This window comes from Sciurus vulgaris (assembly GCF_902686455.1).
Source record: "Sciurus vulgaris genome assembly, chromosome: 10".
Lineage (NCBI taxonomy): Eukaryota > Metazoa > Chordata > Mammalia > Rodentia > Sciuridae > Sciurus > Sciurus vulgaris.
Window position 1 is genome coordinate 50,503,452 of NC_136470.1, and position 24,481 is coordinate 50,527,932.

A 24,481-nucleotide genomic window follows, 5' to 3' on the forward strand; every position below is an offset into this window, starting at 1 on the left:
TCAGAGAAATTATTTTAAAAAATTGTTAGGCCAAATAATTATATATCTATATCCTTTTCTTCACATTATGCATACAGGAGGTTTCAAGATGGCGGACTAGAGGGTGGCTGCATTTCATGTTGCTCCAGGACTCAGGATTCAAAAGAGGAGATATTGAGAGACTTGGGACCAACTCAAAGTAGCCGGGTGAGCCTCTTGTTGGGGAGGCGTCCCGAATGGGGCGGTAGTCCCAAACGCAGGGAACTTTGTGAAGTAGAGCTGCCGGCGAGACGCCCCTCCCCCTGCTGGAGCAGTGAACTCGGACAACTGGGATCATCAGAGAGGAGGCCACTCAGCACAGCGCTGGGACTCAGAGCAACCACTGGGGCTCCGGGCGGCGGTCCAGAGGAGGGGCTGCGAGGAGAGCTGTTTGGACTCAGAGCAACCACCCCTGAACACAGGGGCCTGCCCGGAAGAGGAGGAGGAGGAGGAGGAGGAGGAGGAGGAGGAGGAGGAGGAGGAGGAGGAGCAGCAATGTGGCGAGGCACTTGGACTTGGAGCGACTGCGCCAGAGCTACAGGCGGTTGCCAGAGGAGGAGCTGCTCAGCGAGCTGTTTGGACCCGGAGCGACCATTCCTGAACACCAGGGCCTGCCCTGAGGAGGAGGAGGGGCAGCGTGGCTGCTTGGATTCGGAGTGACTATACCACATTATGCATACAAAAAAATTGAAATATGACAGTTAATACTATAAAACTTCTAAAGGAAAACATGGAAGAGTATCTAAATGTCTTGAGGATATGCAGAAGTTCCACAGGACACAGAAAACAACAATTATTTTAAAATGGCTAATTAGAATTTATCAAAACTGTGAAGTTTCTCCTTATCAAAAGACACTTGGGCTGGGGTTATGGCTCAGTGGTAGAATGCTTCCCTAGCATGTGTAAGGCATGGGGTTCAATTCTCAGCACCACATATAGATCAGTGAATGAAATAAAGGTCCATCAACAACTAAAAAAGTTTTTCTTTAAAGAGACTATTAGTATAAATTAATAGGCAATCTACATGGAGGAAAATATTCAAAATAGATGTAGCTAACACAGAATTAGTATTTGGGATTTTTTTAAATTGCTACAATTCCCAAATAAAAAACAATGTAATTTTTAAAATAGATAAAGGACTAAAATGGACATTTCACAAAGGAAGAAATACAAAATAGCCAATGAGCATCTGAAAGTGTTCACCATCATCATCTTTCAGAGAAAATTAAAGTTTCCACATACAAACAAGAATAGTTGAAACTTTTTACATGAGCAATGCCAATGTTTAGCAGGACTTTAGCGTAAACAGAACCCTCATTTTTTTGTATAGGAAAGTAAAATAGTACAACCACTTTGGAAAAAATATTGAGTTTATTATATAACTAAATATACACCTAATCTCTGGAGATAAAGCTCAGCAAATGCCACATATTTCACTATTTGACTTATCACCAAGCATCTTTTTAAAATTCCCATCTTTGCCAAAAAAGAAGTTTCATTAGCCTTTAGCTACTGCTCATAAGAACCTTGTCTTTGAGAAGATAACCAATCTAAAATTGCTTCTCTTCTGACACATCTTTCCAGACTGGTGGGAGAAAGAGAAAATGTAATAACAATATTCTGAAGAAGGAAATGCCAGCATTTAATCTGTCTTTAATTCTATTGCTAGGTCTCAGGCTGGGTTTCTAGAACATAGAAATCTAAAAATTCAGTAAGGAACATTCATTTTTTTTAGGGCTACTATATTCTCCTTTGGGAATTGTAAAGACCAAAGCATGTGGAATAGTCAGTTTTGGTTCATTAAGGCAAGAAAATGAAATACAATGCAAACTTATTAGAAGACATTAAAACTCTATCTTCAGATAAAATAATCATCCATTTAGAAGACCCTAAGGAATATATGAAGAAGGTCCTAAACTAATAAGTGAATTTAGTGAAGTTGCAGGATTAAAGACCAATATATGGGTTTCAAGATGGCGGACTAGAGGGTGGCTGCATTTCATGTTGCTCCAGGACTCAGGATTCAAAAGAGGAGATATTGAGAGACTTGGGACCAACTCAAAGCAGCCGGGTGAGTCCCTCCCATCGGGGAGGCGTCCCGAATGGGGTGGCAGTCCCAGAACGCAGGGAACTTTGTGAAGTAGAGCTGCCCAACGAGACACCCCTCCCCCTGCTGGAGCAGTGAAATCGGACAACTGGGAGCATCGTAGAGGAGGCCGCTCAGCACAGCGCTTGGACTCGGAGCAACCACTGGGGCTCCGGGTGGCGGCCCAGAGGAGGGGCTGCAAGGAGAGCTGTTTGGACTCAGAGCGAACGCTCCTGAACATCGGGGCCTGCCCAGAGGAGGAGGAGGAGGAGGAGCGCGGCGGGTCGCTTGGACGTGGAGTGACTGTACCAGAGCTACAGGCAGTTGCCAGAGGAGGAGCTGCACGGCGAGCTGTTTGGACTCAGAGAGACCACTCCTGAACACCGGGGACCTGCCCAGAAGTGGAGGAGGAGCGCAGTGGGTTGCTTGGACTCAGAGTGACTGCATGAGAGCTCCAGGCAGCTGCTCAGAGGAGGAGGCGAGTGGTGAGTTGTTTGGACTCAAAGTGACCACTCCTGAACACCGGGGAGCTGCCTGGAGGAGGAGCACAGCGGGTTGCTTGGTCTCGAGCGGCCACACCAGAGCTCTGGGCAGCTGCCCGGAGGAGGCATGCAGCGGGTCGCTTGGACTCACAGTGACTCAGAGTGACCTCTCCCAAATACCTGGGGGTGCTGCCCAGAGGAGAAGGAGGAACGGGGCGGGTCACTTGGACTCAGAGTGACTGCCCAGGGCTACAGGCAGTTGGCAGGAGGAGGAGGCGTGCAGTGAGATGCTTGGACTCCTAGTGATAGCACCGGAACACTGGGCGGCTGTCCAGAGGAAAAGGTGTGCGGTGGGTCGCTGGGTCTCGGAGCGACGGTACAGGGCTCCAGGTGGCTGCTCAGAGGAGGGGCCACATAGCCAGGCAATTAGGTGCAGAGCAGGGTCCCAGGACCTAGGAGGCTTCTTGGTGGAAGAGCCACTCAGAGACACACTTAGGGGCAGAGCGAAGGTTCCAGGACTGCGGGCAGATTCTCTGAGGAGAGGCAGCCTAAGGAGACTCGTCTGTGAAGGGTGAGGCTCCCAGGCCCTGGAGGTAGGTCTGGGTCCCTGGGGACATTGCAGAGGAAGGCAGCCCAGCCCAGGCAGTAGTTGTAGATTGAGGGGAACCTCTAGGAGGGGAACTGACCAGCGAGACCTCCCCACCGGTGGGAATTCCCTGCTGGGTGAGGTTTTCCCACAAGGACGGTAAAACCAGAGACACAGGCCCAAACAGGCCTTTCCTCAGCCCGCAGCCTAGTTCCCCTTTGGATGACCATTGGTCAACAAGTGGAGGCACCTCTGCCCACTAGCAGGGAATATACCCCACCTGAAGGCCACCACCCCTAGAGAGGCAGCTTCCTTGTGGAGCACCGCACGATCAACTTCCTCTAAGACTTCAGCCTATTAAGGCTAAGAGGGGATATACTAGAAATCTTCAGGGACATTATAAGTCAATAGAGGAAATTTGCAATATCTCAGCGGTCCACTGATACCTGAACAATATGAGAAAACAAGGAAAGAAAATGCCCCAAACAAACCTAGATGTTACATCAATAAAACCCAATGACAGCATGGCAGAAGAAATGACAGAAAAGGAGTTCAGAAAGTACATAATTAAAATGATCAGGGAAGCAAACGATGAGATGAAAGAGCAAATGCAGGCACTGAATGATGAAATGAAAGAGAAAATGCAGGCATTGAATGATCACACCAATCGACAGTGAAAAGAGCAAATACAGGAAGCAAAAGATCATTTCAATAAAGACTTAGAGATATTGAAAAAACACCAAACAGAAATCCTTGAAATGAAGGAAACAATAAACCAAATTAAGAACTCCATAGAAAGCATGTCCAGTAGGATAGAACACCTGGAAGACAGAACCTCAGACATTGAAGACAAAACATTTAACCTTGAAAACAAAGTTGAACAAACAGAGAAGATGGTAAGAAATCATGAACAGAATCTACAAGAACTATGGGATATCATGAAAAGGCCAAATTTAAGAATTCTTTGGATTGAGGAAAGCTTAGAGAAACAAACCAAAGGAATGAACAATCTATTCAATGAAATAATATCAGAAAATTTCCCAAATCTGAAGAATGAAATGGAAAATCAAGTTCAAGAGGCTTATAGGACTCCAAATACACAAAATTACAACAGACCCACAACAAGGCACATTACAATGAAGATACCTAACATACAAAATAAAGACAGAATTTTAAAGGCTGTGAGAGAAAAGAACCAAATTATATTCAGGGGGAAACCAATACAGATATCAGCAGATTTTTCAATCCAGACCCTAAAAGCTAAAAGGGCCTAGAACAACATTTACCAAGCCCTGAAAGAAAATGGATGCCTACCAAGAATCTTATACCCAGCAAAACTTACCTTCAAATTTGATGATAAAATAAAATCCTTCCATGATAAACAAAAGCTAAAAGAAGTTACAAAAAGAAAGCCAGCATTACAGAGCATTCTCAGCAAAATATTCCATGAGGAAGAGATGAAAAACAAAGAAGCAAATCAGCAAAGGGAGGAATTATCCTAAAGGAATTGCCAAATAAAGGAGGAACCAAGTCATGTCAAATAAATAAATAAATAAATAAATAAATAAATAAATAAATAAATAAATAAAATGAGCCAAATGACCGGGAATACAAATCATATCTCAATAATAACCCCGAATGTTAATGGCCTGAATTCATCAATCAAAAGACATAGACTGGCAGATTGGATTAAAAAGAAAGATCCAACAATATGTTGCCTGCAAGAGACTCACCTCATAGAAAAAGATACCCAGAGACTAAAGGTGAAAGGATGGGGAAAAACATACCATGCACATGGACTCAGTAAAAAAGCTGGAGTATCCATGCTCATTTCAGATAATGTGGACTTCAAGTCAAAGTTAGTCAGAAGGGATAAAGAAGGACATTTCATACTGCTTAAGGGAAGCATAAATCAGCAAGATATAACAATCATGAACATCTATGCCCCAAACAGTGGCTCATCCATGTATGTCAAACAAATCCTTCTCAATTTCAGAAACCAAATAGACCGTAACACAATAATACTAGGTGATTTTAACACACCTCTCTCACCACTGGAGAGATCTTCCAAACAACAACTGAATAAAGAAACCATAGCTCTCAATAACACAATCAATAATTTAGACTTAACAGGCATTTATAGAGTATAATGTCCAACCAAGAGTGAATACACATTCTTCTCAGCAGCACATGGATCCTTCTCTAAAATAGACCATATATTATGCCACAAAGCTACTGTTAGCAAATACAAGAAGATAGAGACACTACCTTGTATTCTATCAGATCATAATGGATTGAAGTTAGAAATAAATGAAAGACTAAAAAACAGAAACTACTACAACACCTGGAGATTAAACAATATGCTCTTATATGATGAATGGATAACAGAAGATATTAAGAAGGAAATTAAAAAATTCTTAGAGGTAAATGAGAACAAAGAAACATCATATCAAAATCTCTGGGACACTATGAAAGCAGTACTTAGAAGAAAATTTATTTCATGGAGCACATTTAATAAAAGAAGTAAAACTTAACAAATAAACGACCTAACACTACAGCTCAAAGCCCTAGAAAATGAAGAACAGACCAACACCAAAAGTAGTAGAAGACAGGAAATAGTTAAACTCAGAGCTGAAATCAATGAAATTGAAACAAAAGAAACAATACAAAAAATTGACAAAATAAATAGTTGGTTCTTTGAAAAAATAAACAAAATTGATAAACCTTTAAACACACTAACAAAGAGAAGATGAGAGAAAACCCAAATCACTAAAATTTGGAATGAACAAGGAAATATCACAACAGACACGATTCAAATACAAAACATAATTAGAAGCTATTTTGAAAATCTATACTCCAACAAAATAGAAAATTTCGAAGACATCAACAGGTTTCTAGAGACATATGAATTGCCTAAACTGAACGAGGAGGACATACACAATTTAAGTAGACCAATTTCAAGTAATGAAATAGAAGAAGTCATCAAAAGCCTACCAACAAAGAAAAGTCCGGGACCAGATGGGTTCTCAGCCGAGTTCTACAAAACCTTTAAGGAAGAGCTCATTCCAATACTTCTCAAAGTATTCCATAAAATAGAAGAGGAGGGAACCCTCCCAAACTCATTCTATGAAGCCTGATACCTAAACTAGACAGAGACACATCGAGGAAAGAAAATTTCAGACCAATATCCTTAATGAACATTGACCCAAAAATTCTCAACAAAATTTTAGCAAATCGCATACAAAAACATATTAAAAAGACAGTGCACCATGATCAAGTGGGTTTCATCCCAGGGATGCAAGGTTGGTTCAACATCAGGAAATCAATAAATGTAATTCACCATATCAATAGACTTAAAGTCAAAAATCACGATTATTTCAATAGATGCAGAAAAAGCATTTGATAAAATACAGCACTCCATCATGCTCAAAACACTAGAAAAAATAGGGATAGTGGGAACATTCCTTAACATTGTGAAGGCCATCTATGGTAAGCCCATGGCTAATATCATTCTAAATGGTGAAAAACTGAAAGCATTCCCCCTAAAAACTGGAACAAGGCAGGGATGCCGTCTTTCACCACTTCTATTCAATATCGTCCTTGAAACTCTAGCCAGAGCAATTAGACAGACCAAAGAAATTAAAGGGTTACTAATAGGAAAAGAAGAACTCAAACTATCCCTATTTGCTGATGATATGATTATATATTTAGAGGAACCAGGAAATTCCACCAGAAAACTTTTAGAACTCCTAAGTGAATTCAGTAAAGTAGCGGGATATAAGATCAATGCACATAAATCTAATGCATTTTTATACATAAGTGATGAATCTTCAGAAAGAGAAATTAGGAAAACTACCCCATTCACAATAGCCTCAAAAAAAAAAAAAATAAAATACTTGGGAATCAATCTCACAAAAGAGGTAAAAGACCTCTACAATGAGAACTACAGAACACTAAAGAAAGAAATTAAAGAAAACCTTAGAAGATGGAAAGATCTCCCATGTTCTTGGATAGGAAGAATTAATATTGTCAAAATGGCCATACTACCTAAAGTGCTATACAGATTCAATGCAATCCCAATTAAAATCCCAATGACGTACCTTACAGAAATAGAGCAAGCAATCATGAAATTCATCTGGAAGAATAAGAAACCCAGAATAGCTAAAGCAATCCTTAGCAGGAAGAGTGAAACAGGGGGTATCGCAATACCAGATCTTCAACTCTACTACAATGCAATAGTAACAAAAATGGCATGGTATTGGTACCAAAATAGAAAGGTAGATCAATGGTACAGAATAGAGGACATGGACACAAACCCAAATAAATACAATTTTCCCATACTAGACAAAGGGGCCAAAAATATGCAATGGAGAAAAGATAGCCTCTTCAACAAATGGTGCTGGGAGAATTGGAAATCCATATGCAACAGAATGAAACTAAACCCATATCTCTCACCATGCACAAAACTAAACTGAAAATGGATTAAGGACCTCGGAATCAGACCAGAGACCCTGCAGGTTATAGAAGAAAAAGTAGGTCCAGATCTTCAACATGTCGGCTTAGGACCAGACTTCCTCAACAGGACTCCCATAGCACAAGAAATAAAAGCAAGAATCAATAACTGGGATAGATTCAAACTAAAAAGCTTTCTCTCAGCAAAGGAAACTATCAGCAATGCGAAGAAAGAGCCTACAGAGTGGGAGAAAATCTTTGCCACCCAAACTTCAGATAGAGCACTAATCTACAGAATCTATAAAGAACTCAAAAAACTCTACACCAAGAATACAAATAATCCAATCGACAGATGGGCTAAGGATATGAATAGACACTTCACAGAAGAAGATCTACAAGCAATCAACAAACATATGGAAAAATGTTCAACATCTCTAGTAATAAGAGAAATGCAAATCAAATCCACCCTAAGATTCCATCTCACCCCAATTAGAATGGCGATTATCAAGAATACAAGCAACAATAGGTGTTGGCGAGGATGTGGGGAGAAAGGTACACTCATACATTGCCGGTGGGGCTGCAAATTAGTGCAGCCACTCTGGAAAGCAGTGTGGAGATTCCTTAGAAAACTTGGAATAGACCCACCATTTGACCCAGCTACCCCACTCCTTGGCCTATACCCAAAGGACTTAAAATCAGCATACTACAGAGATACAGCCACATCTGTGTTCATAGCTGCTCAATTCACAATAGCCAGATTGTGGAACCAACCTAGATGTCCTTCAATTGATGAATGGATAAAGAAACTGTGGTATATATATACAATGGAATATTATTCAGCCATAAAGAATGATAAAATTATGGCATTTGCAGGCATATGGATGAAATTGGAGAATATCGTGCTAAGTGAGATAAGCCAATCTCAAAAAGCCAAAGGACGAATGATATCACTAATAAGTGGATGATGACGACACATAATGGGGGGAGGGAGGGGTTAGTGTTAGGGTTAGAGTTAGGGTTAGGGAGGGTGGCAAGAATGAAGAAAAGGAAGGACTGTATAGAGGGAAAAGAGGGGTGGGAGGGGTGGGTGGAAGGGAAAAAATAACAGAATGAATCAAACAACATTACCCTATGTAAATTTATTATTACACAAAAGGTATGCCTTGACTCCATGTACAGAGAAACAACATGTATCCAATTTATTTATAATAAAAAAAGATCAATATATGAAAATCAGTTATATTTCTACATACTAGCAGGGACCAATCAGAAATTAAAATTTTCTTGCTACCATTAAAAATAGCAGGAAAAAAAGTTGAAACCATTAAAGATAAATCTGATAAAATGTGCAAGATCTATAAACTGAATAGAACATTATCTATATAATCCTTCCATTTAATCAATGACAATGTCATTTACTTAGGATCTATAATAACCCTAGAAGTCTGCCAATATATCCTTTAAAACATTATTGTTAATATTATATTATTTTTATTATTATTCCTATTTCAAGTGAAGAAACTAATTATTTAAAATAGAACAATTTTCCTCAAGACACAGAGCCAGCAAACCTGTAGATCAAATATTATTACATGGGACATATTTACCCCAAAAAGATTGTTATTTACCTGAAATTCAAATTTAACTCAGTGTCCCAAATTTTTATTTGCTGAATCTGGCAACCCTATGTGTGGGTCAGATGTGGCCTTATCCCTTGGGACTCTACCCCTTGCACAATATGTTTTAATAATGGAACTATACTCGGTTTGTGAGTCCCAAGACCCTGCACAGTTTCACTGGAAAATACCAACCCATTCTTCAAAATGCATGTCGACTGGTTTCTACTACATCAGGCGTGGATGAACCTTCTCATATAGGTCCTTCCACTTGTACACCTTGTACAGTATGTCTGCATACTCTACATTGACTAAATTATTGTGGTTATTACAGTAACTGGCAGAATCATTATGAATCAAGGTTGCATGTGTGAATTAACAAATAAATGAACAAAAACTAAAATAGAAATAATTATAAAACATTGCTGAGAGAAGTTGGAGATCTAAATAAATGGAAAAATATATCGTGTTCATATATTAGAAGACTCAATGTTCTTAAGATGACAAATTCCTGGCAGATGTGGTGATGCACACCTGTAATTCCAGCAGCTGAGGCAGGGGATTGCAAGTTCAAAGTCAGTCTCAGCAAAAGCGAGAGCTAAGCAACTCAATGAGACCCTGTCTCTAAATAAAATACAAAATAGGGCTGGGGATGTGACTCAGTGGTCAAGTGCCCCTAGGTTCAATCCCCAGTACCAAAAAATAAATAAATAATTCCTTATTTTAATTGTAGTGGTGACTTCAAAAGTAAATATATTAGTCAAAACTAATAAAATTATACTTTAAATGCCTATGATCCATCAAAGCATAACTCAATAAAACTGTGTTTTAAAAGGTTCAGTTATAAATATGATTTTTAAAAAAGAAAAGAAGACTATTAATTATATTCTTTTCTAAATGTCCTATTCATTTTATTTTACTATTAAGCTAAATGCACTTGCTTTCTAATATGGAAGAAGCAAGTTTGTTGTTGTTCAAATTTGTTGCACCAACTAGCAATTCATGTCAAATTCTCTAAGGAAAAACTGGGCAAATTATTAGATCAAATTAGCTTGCTGAAAAGAGCTCAGATCTTTGGTTGAACATGAAATAGATCCCTCCCTTTAAGTTTCAAGTGTTACAGATATAATCCAAATTATCTCTTCAAAATCAAGACCTATGTTGAAATATTCATTTTCCCCAGATGAAAACAAATGAAATATTGGTTGTTTATCATGACAGTAACAGTTATGTAAACACTGTTTTAATCTTGATGTGTTATGCCAATCATTTTAGTTTTATGAAGTCTCTTTTCAATGACCCCAGTCCCAGCATCTGTATTTTAAAATTTATTATTCTGAGTATGATTTACTTTTTTGTTGGCTTCTTTTTCAATAGTATCCTTGAATTTATAAAAATAAGAGCAAATCAATTCACAATAGCTAGATTGTGAAACCAACCTAGATGTCCTGCAACAGATGCATGGATAAAGAAACTGTGGTATATATACACAATGGAATAATATTCAGCCATAAAGAAGAATAATATTATGGCATTTGCAGATAAATGGATGGAATTAGAGAATATCATGCTAAGTGAAATAAGCCAATCCCAAAAAACCAAAGGCTGACTATTTTCCCTGATAAGTGGATGCTGATACATAACTGGGAGAGAGGGGTGGAGAGAAGAATGGAGGAACTTTAGATTACGTAGAGGGAAATGAGAGGGAGGAGGTGGCAGCGGTATGAAAAATAGTGGAATAAGACAGATACCATTACCCTACGTATGATTACACAAGTGGTACGAATCTACATCGCGCACAACCATAGAAATGATAAGATGTACCCCATTTGTGTACAACGAATCAAAATGCAGTCTGTAAAAATAAAAATATAATTAAAAAAAAAAAGCAAAGCAACCACAAAGTATTACCATTTCCTTAAATGACTGGTCCTTTCTCTTCACTATGAACCAGAAGTTGAGATATCTAGATATGCTTATCTATTTAAAAATAATACAAAGTAGGGCTGGGGTTGTGGCTTAGTGGTAGCACGTGAGGACCTGGGTTCAATCCTCAGCACCACATAAAAATAAAATAAAGGTATTGTGTCCACCTACAACTGATAGATATAGATATAGATATAATATATTAAATATAATATATAGGAATCATAGCTTCATAAATTATTAATTATAATTCTAATTTACTTTCAGTTCCTTTACTCCCTTTCTACTCTCTTTGGAATTTCCTATTTCTGGTATATGTCCTGTTATAAAATGTCAGGTCTATGGATCTCATTTGAAAAGGAAAAGGAAAAGGGATGGAGACACAACTTAGTGATAGAGCACTTGCTTAGCATGCATGAGGCCTTGAGTTTGATACCTGGTTCTGCAAAAACAAATAAACAAACAAAGAACAAAGTAAAAGGAAAGCTTATTACTTAGTAATGTTTGATCATCCCCAAATACAATGAAGAGATATAAATACACTAAAAATGCTAGTAAGTTTTACCACATTTACAAACAAAAACATCAAATATATATATATATACATATATATAAATAAAATATCTGGTATTAAATTTCTATTTTATTAATATTGGTGTGGAAAAGGAGGAGGACAAATTTGACAACAGTAGCTCAGAGAGAAGGTTCATTTAACCTAGTGCCTAGAAGACAGTAAATGCTTAGTAAACATTTGTTGGATAAATGAATGAATGTATGCCTAAAAAAGCCTAATTTCATTATCATTTCATCATCTATCTCCACTTTAGCTTACTAACATTACATCCAAATTATGGCGTTTTATTGGCTGCTAAGCAGCAAAAAACAGAACATGGAAATCCTCCAAAGGACTGAGAGACACAGTATGGTCAACTAAGCAATGTTAGTGAATTTAAGAAACAGAGTGAATTCACATGACAAAAAGGCATAACTTCAAGGCTCATACTGTTTAACTAAAAAAATAAAAAATAAAACCCAATTTGTATTGCTTCAGGGACCACTGTGAGAAGTGCTATCATTTCAGACATAAAAATTTTTCTATGTTCTTACTAGACACAGCAGTCTGTGGAATGTCAAAACTACAAAATAAATTGATTATATTTTCATAAATAGGCAAGAAGGTTGAGTGTACAAATATATTTTGTGAGTGTATTTAGGTAAATAATTGTAATGAAGAAGCAAAATTAATTCCTCCAATGATACAAACCAGCATTCTCGAAGTGCTTAAAAGATTTAAAACATTTCCTATTTTGGAGTGATGGAAACTGCCCTCTGAAATTATATTAATACTATATTTTTAGCAAGTTCTTTGCTCATAGCAAATAGATAATATGTAGCTTGGTTTTGTCTAAATTATCACAAGTTTTGACTTACAATTAAGTCACAACTTATTAGATACAATAAATGTAATGGAACAATGTTTTAATTTCATTATGGGAGCCCAAAGATAAGGATGTTTTCTTACCTCGAACTTTAAAATACTTCACATGGTTTGCCACAGCCTCTGTAACACTTTCATTTGGGCAGATTTTTACTCCATTAGGAAACAAAAGAGATCGCCGCCTCCTAAGAAACCACGGTCTCTCAGCTTCTCTGTGGTTCAGAAGCTGCTTCTTTTCAGTAGGTAGAGAACGGTCTGTAGATTCTTCAGGCAGGAGAAAAGAAACTGCACTCTTGGTTTCTTGAATCTCTTCAAAAAACAAGTAAGTTTGTACTACAGAGTGAAAACACAATCAAAACTTTTGATGAGGCATAAGATAGGGCATAAAAGACAACTAAAAGCAAAACTGATACTTGTCCCATATTTGGATTTTGAAATCAATACTCAGATTATAGACAGTCTTGCATATTTAAGAAGGAAAAGAGTGAAGTATTCAATCTATTTTCCATTTAATTTCTCCTCCTTTAAGATTGTTATTGAAATCAAGTATATATTCAATTTCAAAACAAGAAATAAGGGGAAGTAGGGTTTGAGCCATGAATTAGTATTCAAAGCTCCAGTTACTAGAGATACTTTAGAATAATTTAAATGAAGAAATGTCAAAGATTAATAGAGTAGTATTTATTCAATTTCAATCACCTCTAGTAATTTTTAAGAAAATATGCTACAACTATATAGATAAAGCAAAGACTTTGAAATTACCTGATGATGGAAGGTTTCCTTCTATCAGAACAAATATCAAAACACCCAGAGAAATCTTCCCCAAAAAAGGAAACATAATCATTTGAGCCAAAATCAAAGAAATAAAAAGAGGCGAAATCCTTAACTGAGCATCCAAAGCCTTGAAATTTCCAGTAACAAATTGTTACAGAAAAGGCCCAAGATTTAAAAGTTCATGTTTGAGAATGGACAACCACTCCAAACTCATTATAAATTAGTGGAAATAAAAATGATGTCCTTTCAAAGTAGCTCTCACTTCTTTTCTGAAATAACCAGCATGCTATGAAAGCAGGAGAGATAAGCTAATTGGAACAGATGGGGAGAGACAATTTCTTTATTCTAATCTAGGTAGCTAAGCTCTTTACTAACACTCTCCTTGCCTTTAACAAGCAATTCATTTACAAATGTTTCATGTATAATTCACTGATTTTTTCCAACTTTTCTGAATCTTCTAGTTGAATTTGATAAATCCACACATTCTCTTGACTTCTCCTACGACTGAAAATGTATGAGCATAAAAATGCCCAGACTATCATTAGTTGCATATGCTATGACACCTACCTAAGAGCTACATAAAAAACAATCATTAGTTTTTCTAAGTTATTGTCTTATAAATTTGCTTTTTTGATAGAAAATCTGAAAATCATTCATTATAACCAGTTAAGTCTTCTTCCTTATGTATAAAGTGGAATAGGAACGATAAAGCAAACTACTGGTAGAGCTGTTGTGATGGATTAAACTAATTAACTAATTTAATCCTCACAACACTGCTTAGAATAGTGCCTGACACACAGTAATCACTTAACATAAATGAGCGCTGTGAAGATAACTTTGTTGCTTAATTTGCTATTGAATGTGAGACCCAGGGTTTTTATCTACATGAAGATCTTTTAACCAAGAAAGGCTTTTGTTTACTAGGAGGAAATCAGAAAAAAATTGTATTAGGACAGTTGTTTTCATCAAATAAATCTAGTAGAAGGCAGTTAAGCTTGTTGAAATCCCTGTGGAAGCAAAGATTTAATATTAAATAACAATTTATATTTTACTTTACGTATCTCTGGGAAAGTTCTCTGGAAAAAAATGTTTTGTAATGATCTAAAGAACATTTTTCTTAACAATCTTTCACTGTACTAAGTCATCGTCAATGTTGTTTTATAGATTAGGAATACAGACTAGTTGGTATTTCAGTACTTCAAGCATTTTTTTTCAAGTTGGTCTCAAACTATATTTTCTGCTCTTATAAAAGTAAACAAATCTAAATGACCATTGAATAGATGTGCATAATTGCATCTATAAAATATCAGTAAATTTACAAGAAATTTATTTGCCAAACTTCATGAGTGGGAGAAAAAAAACCTGAAAATTACATTAACTATACACAATTTTAAGGTCTTAAGAAATATTTTATGTTGATAATTCAGAACAAGGGAAACATTCAGATAACAAATATTTGTAGGAAATTATTCTTTTTGAGGACCTAGTCCAAAAAACTAAAAAAATCTTCAGAATCACAACAATTGGAAACATTTCTGCACTTAATGTTCAGAAAACCTGGGTTTAAACTCTGGCTTTACTGCTTAATCTTTGATTTTGGTCAATCATCTAAGCTATTTGAGCTGGTTTATTCACTCAAAAAATTAGGTATGATGATCTTTGCCTATGTCATGGGGTTGCTGGTAAGAATTAGGAAATATGAAAATTCTTTGGGAACTAATGCATGGTATATTAGTTGTATTACATGTATTCATAAAGTCTAAAGAGCTTTCAAGCTTTGCAGTCCTCCTTTGTTCAAGCTCCAGAACAGGAAAAAAAAAAAAAATTCCCTAACTTATAGCACAAGTAGACAATTTTAGAACTTGAAAAAATCTGTTATATTATGTTCTACAAAACATATCGTTTCAGAAATCTATACTGTTCTAAAAAAATTAAAGCTGGGTTCGTTTCTAAATAGGTTCATAATTTTATAAATTCAACTTAACTTGACATTTGATATAACTTTTAATCACAGCATTCTTAGAATAACTGTATTTATGACACAGAGTAGTAGGTGGTGACTACCATAAGTTTATACCACGAGATTGTCAAAAGCAAGTTAACCCCCACTTGGAAAAGCAGAAGAAATTTATTGGAAAAGATAATGTTTAAGCTGGGCCTTGAATAGACTAGTTGTTATTTCAGTGGGCAGAGATGGTGGTGTAGTAGTAAGGATTGAGTTGGGAAAGAAATTCTTGGTTATGATCAACAGGTGGAAAAGTATACTGTTAATACAGAAAATTTAAGATATTTGCTGCAGCTGGTTAGGAGCATATGGCAAAAAGGTTGAGAATGAAGCGAACTCATTATGGAATACCTTGAAAGCCTTACAGGAATTTTGGATTTTTACCTAAAGATGAAACAGATTTTCTCTCTAGTATTTAATTGCTCAGAAAAAAAAAAAAATATTTCTTGCATTTCCATTTAAGGAAATTCCTTACAGGAAATATTTCAAAACTTTATATGAAGGTCTTTGAACCTTGTTATGCATCAAGCAATGTCCCCAAACCAGGCATAGGGGCACACTCCTATAATCCCAATGAATTAGGAGGATGAGGCAGGAAGATTGCCAAGTTCATAGCCTTAACAATTTAATGAGGCCCTGTCTTAAAGTAAAAAAAGGGACTGGGATGTGGCTCGGTTAAACACCCCTGGGTTCAATCCCCAGTATCAAAGTGGGGGAAGTCTCCAAATCACCAACGTACCAAAACTAAACATAAAACTCTGTTCTGGGGATGAGTTCCAAATTGCTTCATCCATACCTATTTCCAAATCCAATGAGGATCATTTATTGAGTGCTTATTCAATTCTCTAAATACAGAAAATCAAATGTTTCTAGTCTTAAAGGAGGTTATAGAACACAGGGAATAACATGTATACAAATATTGTAATAAATGTGATACAATTCACATATACAAATTATTATGGGAGAGCAGATATTCTGCTTGAACAGGTGTGGAGGTAGTGACATTAGAATTAGTTTTGGGGGAAAAAAAAAAAAAAAACTTCACATGAAGTAGTGAAAGGGTGTCCTGGGAAAAGGAAATAGCATGTGCAAGGCCTGCAGGTGTAAACATGCAATGTTACAATTCCAATTCCAGATGACCATCTATGGTTTGGGGTTTAAAATGACATTCACAGTCATGGGACAACAGTGCATAACCTGACTCCAGTTTCACTTTGTAGAACTAACACACTGTTATGATAATTTTAAATAAAGTGCATCTTCATCTGAAATTTTTATAGAAGTACTGACTGATTTCTCTGGTTCCCAGAAGGGATGCATTCAGTTTTAACAGAAAAGCCCACCCAGGTGAGTGTGCAGGCCCCAGCAGCAGAAGGAAGCCTAATACACACAGAACCATATCTTTTAACAGCTCATGAGCAAACTTCTCAAACTTCCTCAAGAATAAGCTCAGTTATAAGACTACCAAGAGAAGTACTTAGAACATGAATTAATAATTCTGTATAACTAAAAGGTAGTGGACAATGGAAAGATGAGGACAGAACCCAGGCCAGAACAAGATAGGATGGGCTCTATATGACGAACACAGAACATTTTCTTCTTGACATAAAAAGAAAAAAAGCTGATTTTAAGAGGTATTAAAGCTTTTGCAAAGTCCTACTCCAGAGACTAGACATGACTCAAAAAAGGCTTCCTTTTTGTTTAATCTCAAAGTTTCTGAGTTAAAAGCAGTATAATCTTTACAAATGATTTCTCTGTCCACTAACAACCCTTTCACTACTTTTCTATTTCTTCTCATTTACATTCACCCACACACAGGCACTAGCACACACATCCTCTAGGCTGAATGACTCCCCACTCCCACCTGACCAAGTTCCCAAAGATTCTATTGTTCTTACCAGAGAATGTTAAAAGTGTTCATATGTCCATAAATGACTCATAATTAAGAGCCTATTCTTCTTTAAGAATTTTAAAAGTTCATTTTTTGTGCCTAACAAAATGCTGGTAATAGTAGTTACAGGTTGAGTATCCCTATTTGAAATGCTTGGGAGCAGAAGTGCTTTAAGTTTTGGATTTTGGAACATTTGTAGAACCTTAATGATATATCTGGGGATGAGACCCAAGTCTAAACATAACATTTATTTTTATTTGATATACATATATCCTGAGGTAATTGTACACATTTTAGTGCACCTATGTTTTGATGGTGAACCATCACATGAAGTCAGGTGTGGAATTTTCCATTTGTGGCATTATATTGGCATTAATCTAAACCTTTAGATTTGGGAAAATCTGGATTTTGGATTTTTGGAACATTTTTCCTATCTGATTAAGGATGCTCAACCTGTACTAAAAAAATTTCCCTGAACTGAAATGACATTAAAATTAATTATATACTTGTTAAAGTAAAGAGAAAAATTAATGTAAGCATCAGTTATATGGTATTCACAGGACATCATACACTTAGAAATTATTTATAACAATGGCTTGTGCTTCTTTAGAAAAAAAATACAACTCAATTTAATTAATAGGAAATGTTTAATATAAAATACTGATATCATCAAAGCATTATTTGCACATGATTTTAGGAAAATTAATTTTAATTTCCAAAACATAATAAAGGACAGTGGTATCTTTGAAAAACATACAAACAGAAAGTTAAGAAATCACTAGATGTCTTGTATATGTGCTTCCCCAAAATTAGATGTACAAAACAATTAATAGTCACCTAAAAAAGTCTCTCCCCTACAACAACACACACAAATTGGGAATGGAATATGCAATTATAACCATCTTTATATGCAATCTCCAAAAGACAAATATGTTTAACAATATAAAGATGGTGACAAGATAACAAAAGCTAAGGACATGGAGATTAACTGACAACCTCAATTCACATGATTTTGAAATATTCAGATTTTTTAGCTTCATTTTAAATTGCTTTTGTTTTATTGATTTACAATGTAAATCCAAGAGATGCTTAAAACAAGATCAAAATAATATTCTTAAAAAATTATTCTTATTTGAGAAAATACAATACGAACATGTCTCTCTCAAAATATTCCTGATAACATTAGAAGGTTCTAAAGTGTTTAATCATATATAATACCACCATCATCACATGAATTCAATAAAACTGTTACCTGAATATTTAATAAACTATTAAGCGCCATAGGTTTAAGATCCATAGGGGATCATAGAGCTCTAAAAACTACAATTTAAAAATATAAAAGCAATGAGAGCAATCTGGCTTTGCAGATGAATACTGGGTAAACTAAGCTATAAAATTATATATTTGGTTCTAAATAATAAATAGAACTTTGAGGGTATTTTTGTTAAAGATATGAAGACACCAATTTTATCTTCTATACTTACAGAAATTGTGTATATACATTCTGTGATAATGTAGAAGTGGATATTTATATAGCTATACCTCAAATAAACTAAGTTTGGATACATACATAATTTTTAAAAACTTATTTTAGACAGTTAATTTTTTTGCTTCAAATTTTACCCTGAACAAATGAACTAAATTCTCAGATCCCCACATGTGAGTAACATCAAAAGAAATGGGGAAAAAATATAGAGCAGAGCAATTGCATTTAGCGGTTGACAACAATAAGCTGCGCTTTGAAAGAGTGAGTTTTTATCATCTTCCTAACATCATGAATTTTTTTTTTTACACTATACAGAAAGGATGCCGTAAATGGCATTTTCTGAAGCCTCGATACTAAATTCTTTAAAAAAAAATACACAGTATTCATACTGCATGCTTGAGCTGCAAAGAACAGAATTACAATACAATATGACTTGTCAACAAATTTGACAAGCACTGGGGCTGGCACCAGGGAGGACCTAACTCCCGTCAACACCCAGTCATGTGGAAGTACAGATAACATAGTTTTATTATTTACAAAAACATTCCCACATTACATATGCTATTGCATAATCCAAGCATATTTAATCAGAAAAATATCAAATATTTATGAAATTTTAATTTCTATCTAGTAAGTTTTATGTATATCACCCTCATTCCCACTCCATCTATGAGAGTCCAGCAAGTCTAATAATACATCTTATATGTTTTAAATAATGTTCAATGACTTATAAAACTACTGAAAGTTATTTTCTTCTCTGTGAGCTGGCTAACACAAATGCTGGTAAGCGGCTTTCCAGTAATCTTAGAGAACATATGTGTCATGTTTGTACAGATTAACTAGCTACTGCTGCCCTTCCGTTGCTGCAAATGAAGTTTCAAAATGAGCTCTCGAATATCTTCCCGTTTGGTCTTTATTACATGACGAGGAAACCATTTCTCCAAATGAATTGGAAGTTCAAAGTTAACAATAGGATCCTAATGAGAAAAAGAAAGAGAGCAATCACTTTAGCAACATAATTTTAAATGTGTCTTAATTTCATTTTTATAGGAAATGAAAAATTGCTAACTTTTAAAAATAACACTTTATTGAGATATAATTCATTCACATGTCATACAATTCACCTGAAAACACCACTGGTTTTTGTTTATTCAGAGTTGTATAACCATCACCACAATCAAATTTAGAATATTTTCATTAAATTGCTAACTTTTGATCATTGAAATTAAATACAATCTGTTCTGCTACATTGCATCTTTAAGTGAAGTATCACAAACAGAACTGCTAAACAGAGAATGATTCAGCATAACTCAGAAATCAAGCTGGTTTCCCAGCACAAAGGTGAATGCCTATAATTCTAGCTACACAGGAGGCTGAGTCATGAGGATCACAAGTTCAATGCCAGCCTAAGCAGTTCAGTGAGACCCTGTTTCAAAGTGAAAAATAAAAGAGCTGGGGATACAGCTTAGTGGTAGAATACCCTGGGTTCAATTTTCAGCATTACAAAACAAAAACCACCAAAAAACTAAGAAAGTCTTAGTGAAAAATAATCTCAGATTTTAGAGAAATCAACAAAAAGACCTTCTTTTATTCTAAGAAATAACTGATTCAATTGCTTCAAGAACTACCATATTTTCCATTATGTTGAATTTAAGTGGAAATTACAAACTTCAACTGCATAGGTATTCCTGTGTTTTAATTTTTTAAAAATTGTTAAAGAAAGCTACCCTTGGATTATTTTTACAAATTTGATATTACTAGAGGCCAGATATTAGTACTCCCATCTTGAAGAAAGAATTAATAGCACCAGGACATAAGGCTGAAAGGATGGACTGATTGCTTCTTGTAGCAAATATCAGTGGAGATTTATTGGCTAGTATTTTATTAGAATTTATTTTTGATAGGGTTGTTACAAAGATTCATAGGTTTTCAATAGTGTGCAAATATGAAAAACACAAGTTTTAGATTTTTGAGTTTTTCTCCTAAGGAACCTAACATAATACTTCATCCTGTATTTAATGTATGTTCTACTGACTGAAGCTATATGAAATAAAATTATGTAACAATCAGAATGTATTATGTAATAAGGCACAGGAGTTCCCTAAACAAAGTCAAATCCATTTAGAAAGAGTATTATAGAACCAGAACCAGAATTGCTACCCTGAGGTTCCTGTGTGGAATTAAAAAGGGGGGTGTTATGGTTTAAATATTAGGTGTTCCCTAAAAGCTCATGTGTGAGACAATGCAAGGTTAAGAGGAGAAATGATAGGGTTATGAGAGCCTTAACGCAATCAGTGAATTAATCTCTGACAGGATTAACTGGGTAGTAACTGAAGGCAGGTACAGTATGGTTGGAGGACTGGGTTACTAGGGGCTTGCCTTTGGGATATATATTTTGTATCTGGCAAATGGAGTCTTTCTCTTCTTCCTCATCATCATATGAGCCACTGGCTTCTGCCATCATATTCTGCCTCACCTTGAGCCCCGAGGAATGGAGCTGACTATCTATGAACTGAGACCTCTGAAACTGTGAGCCCTCAAATAAACTTTTACTCATCTAAAATTGTTCTTGTCAGGTCTTTTAGTCAAAGTAGTGAAAAAGTTGACTAAAATAGGGGGAAATAACCAATATAATAGATATTTAATGTTCTCCATAATGTGTAACATCTTTTACAGTATATTATCATTCCTCGCCAATATTTAAAACATCAAAAAGTTCTAACTGTATACTATAACTATTATGCTTTGAAAGAACCTTTAAGCATTCTCTAAGCAACTCCTGGTCAATAATGCCTTGTTCCTTTACCCATCTTCGTAAATGATACTGCAGATGGCTGAACCAATAAGCTGATAGTTCAAAACGCAAAGAGTAATTCCTTGCCACTTATAAGTCTTTCCTACTGTTACCGTTCTACAGAGTCTCTGTGAGTTAGAAAATAACAGTCATGTTTGTCATTGTATTTCTACAGCTATGAATAAATGGGTCTTTTATTTGGGGGAAATTTTCTTTAAATATCATACCAGTGCTGTTCTCTCATTCTCTCCAATTCTCCAGGACTCCAATTACATGTAAAATAGAAATTTCAACTATTTTCACACTTGTCTCTTATGTTGTTTTCTTTTTTTTTTCCAATTTCACCAGTTTGTCTTTATTATTATTTTTTTATTTTCACAGACTGCATTTTGGTTCATTGTACACAAATGGGGTACAACTTTTTGTTTCTATGGTTGTACATGATGTAGATTCACACCGTTTGTATAATCATACATGTACACAGGGTAATGATGTCTGTCTCATTCCACATCTTTCATACCCCTGCCCTCTCCCCCCTCTCATTTCCCTCTACTTAATCCAAAGTTCCTCCATTATTCTCATACCCCCAACTCCCACCCCCATTATGTATCATCATCCACTTATCAAGGAAAACATTTAGTCTTTGATTTTCTTTACATTCTTTTTTCTCCCTGAGCAATCACTGGATACTTTCTATATTTCTTTCTTTAAATACACTAATCCTATCTTCTGCATTATCCAGTCTGCTATTAAACCCACTAAATAAATTATTAATTTCAAATATACCATTACACATTTTCAGCTCTAGAATGTCCATTTGATTTTTTAAATTTCATTTTTTCATCTACTTTGTTCATATTTGGCTTATTTTCTCTAACATAACAATCAAATCATTTTAAAATTCTTATCTGCTATCTCTAGTATCTGGGTCATTTGTGGTTCTATTTCTTTTCTTTCTTGCTTTTTCTTTTTTCTTGACTACTTGTAACATTTTTCTGTCCTTTGCTTGCCCATAAATTTGTGGTTATATGCTAATAACTGTGAATAAAAAATTTCTTTTTATCTTCACATACCTTGAAGAAACTTTCCACATACTGCAGTAAATACACTCCGCAATCACTGCTATTATCCTGTTTAGGAACTTTAGGGCATAGGTCAACCATGCTTGTTTTGCTGAATTCACGGTGAGTTTTTCGCTTAACTTCCCATTCTACCTCTAAATACCTGAAATGATCAATAAGCAAAGGGATTTCAGTAGGAATTGATCAGCAGGCAATATTTTCATGAAGAAAAGCATTTGCTGCCAGATGTGTTGTATCAAATACATTTTCAAAGACTGAACTTTAACAATAAAAACCATATTTTGTAAACATTCACAAGTGCCACTTTAAGTAACATGATTTTCAGACTAAACACTAGTTTTTATTCAACAATTCAACTTTACAACTCAAATACAAAGTTGTATTTATATTATAAGGTAAAGTAATAAATGACTAATTTCATTCCAAGTTTTTTACAGGCCCTAGAGTGAATTACAAAAATCACACACACACACAAACACACACACACACACACACACACACACAGAGGGTACATACACACACATCCATACACATACTAATGTTCATTTGTGAATTCTCCCCCTGCCCTCAGGTAATACACTTTGATAATCACTAATATTAGCAACGCTCTTTATAAATTGACAAAATTTGTTCAATTATGAATACAAATTCTGAGTTTACTCGATGTAGTCCTTGAGAAATATTAACACAAAATACAAGATTTTACTGATTAGATTTGCAGGCTTCATTTAAATGCATATTAAAATATAATTCCTCATAAGAGTAGTTTCAGTAACTTTTAAGGTAGTTTCAAAATCACCAAGGCATTTTAGGGAACATATTGAATGGTATTATTGTTATTACTTACTCTCGTAAATTCTGAACCGTGTTTTGTATAGAAGCAGCTTTCAAAGAGTCTAGTATGAGAATACACGGCCTATGAAAAGCAAAGGAAGAATCAAGATGGAAATACTGTATAAGAAGTATACCTAAATACATGGAAAAAACTATTATTATTATCATCACTGTGATTATAGCACATACTTACCTTTTACACATTTTCTTTGGTACTGACATATTCATTTCGGTACCCTGAAATAACATGAATTTTTATGACTTTACAATTAAAGTCAGTTTGAATACAATAATATTCAGTTACTCCTCAAAATATGTCAAACAACTTGGAAATTAAAATTTCATATATGAGTTCTTTTCATCATCTGAAGTGAACTAACTTCATTTTCCAAAAATTCACTGATTTATTTTCCTATACTGCAAAGAGCAATAGTGTTGGAGTTTTAATTTGGCCTAAAAAACAATCTGGAACTTGACTTCTGTTTACTTTTCATCATAAAGAGGAAAATCTGCCTTTACATACATTCTTTAACCCAACTTATGTCAGTAGAGATACATTTTTTTCCCTTTGAAGCAAAAGAAGCAGAGTATTCATCTCTGTTAAGGGAGAAGAAATGGGGAACTGTTTTTTTTGTTGATGTCTGTTTTTGGTTATAAATCTGAGAAACAAGAGGTCAAACTTAAATAGACTTCTTTAATGAGGACCCTCTAGGTACCTTTATTTTTCTAATTATGAAAATTATTATGAATCTCTAAGAGAGATAGCTAAAGCAAGCTAAACAGATATAAAAAGAATGACAACTTCTCTTGCTCTCTTTCCCCAAAATCGTCAAAGAATCTTAAAGCAGCACAATTTAACTATAAGCCAATTCCTGTCCATTGAGTTCTCCTTCCTTCACTTCTGTACAGAACACTTACTTGGGAATCCTCGGCACTCAAGGAGAGTGATGAAGTAGCATGTAGATCATTTTCTAATAAGAGATAATGAGGCAATTTTGAGTCTTCACTGTA

At 35.5% G+C, this 24,481-nt stretch overlaps 2 protein-coding genes across 9 annotated transcripts in view; both read right to left on the reverse strand.

Annotated features, from left to right (window-relative positions):
- Positions 1 to 12,951, reverse strand: part of IMPG2 (interphotoreceptor matrix proteoglycan 2) — an 86,768-nt gene extending 73,817 nt beyond the window's left edge. Inside the window, exon 1 of the mRNA XM_079101411.1 lies at positions 12,689 to 12,951. The gene's annotated coding sequence lies outside the window, so the exon portion shown is untranslated. The remainder of the gene's footprint in view (positions 1 to 12,688) is intronic.
- A 663-nt stretch (positions 12,952 to 13,614) lies between these two features.
- SENP7 (SUMO specific peptidase 7) overlaps positions 13,615 to 24,481 on the reverse strand; it is a 130,371-nt gene continuing 119,504 nt past the window's right edge. For 7 of the 8 annotated variants that reach the window (XM_079101379.1, XM_079101382.1, XM_079101378.1 and 4 more), the window contains 5 exons: positions 24,389 to 24,441; positions 23,664 to 23,707; positions 23,484 to 23,552; positions 22,628 to 22,778; positions 13,615 to 19,737 (listed from right to left, as the gene is read on the reverse strand). In XM_079101379.1, coding sequence (XP_078957505.1) covers positions 19,600 to 19,737; positions 22,628 to 22,778; positions 23,484 to 23,552; positions 23,664 to 23,707; positions 24,389 to 24,441 — 455 coding nt within the window. In that variant the 3' untranslated portion in view covers positions 13,615 to 19,599. Of the gene's footprint in view, positions 19,738 to 22,627; positions 22,779 to 23,483; positions 23,553 to 23,663; positions 23,708 to 24,388; positions 24,442 to 24,481 lie in introns of those variants that run through there. The other variant, XR_013757405.1, reaches the window with a different exon arrangement.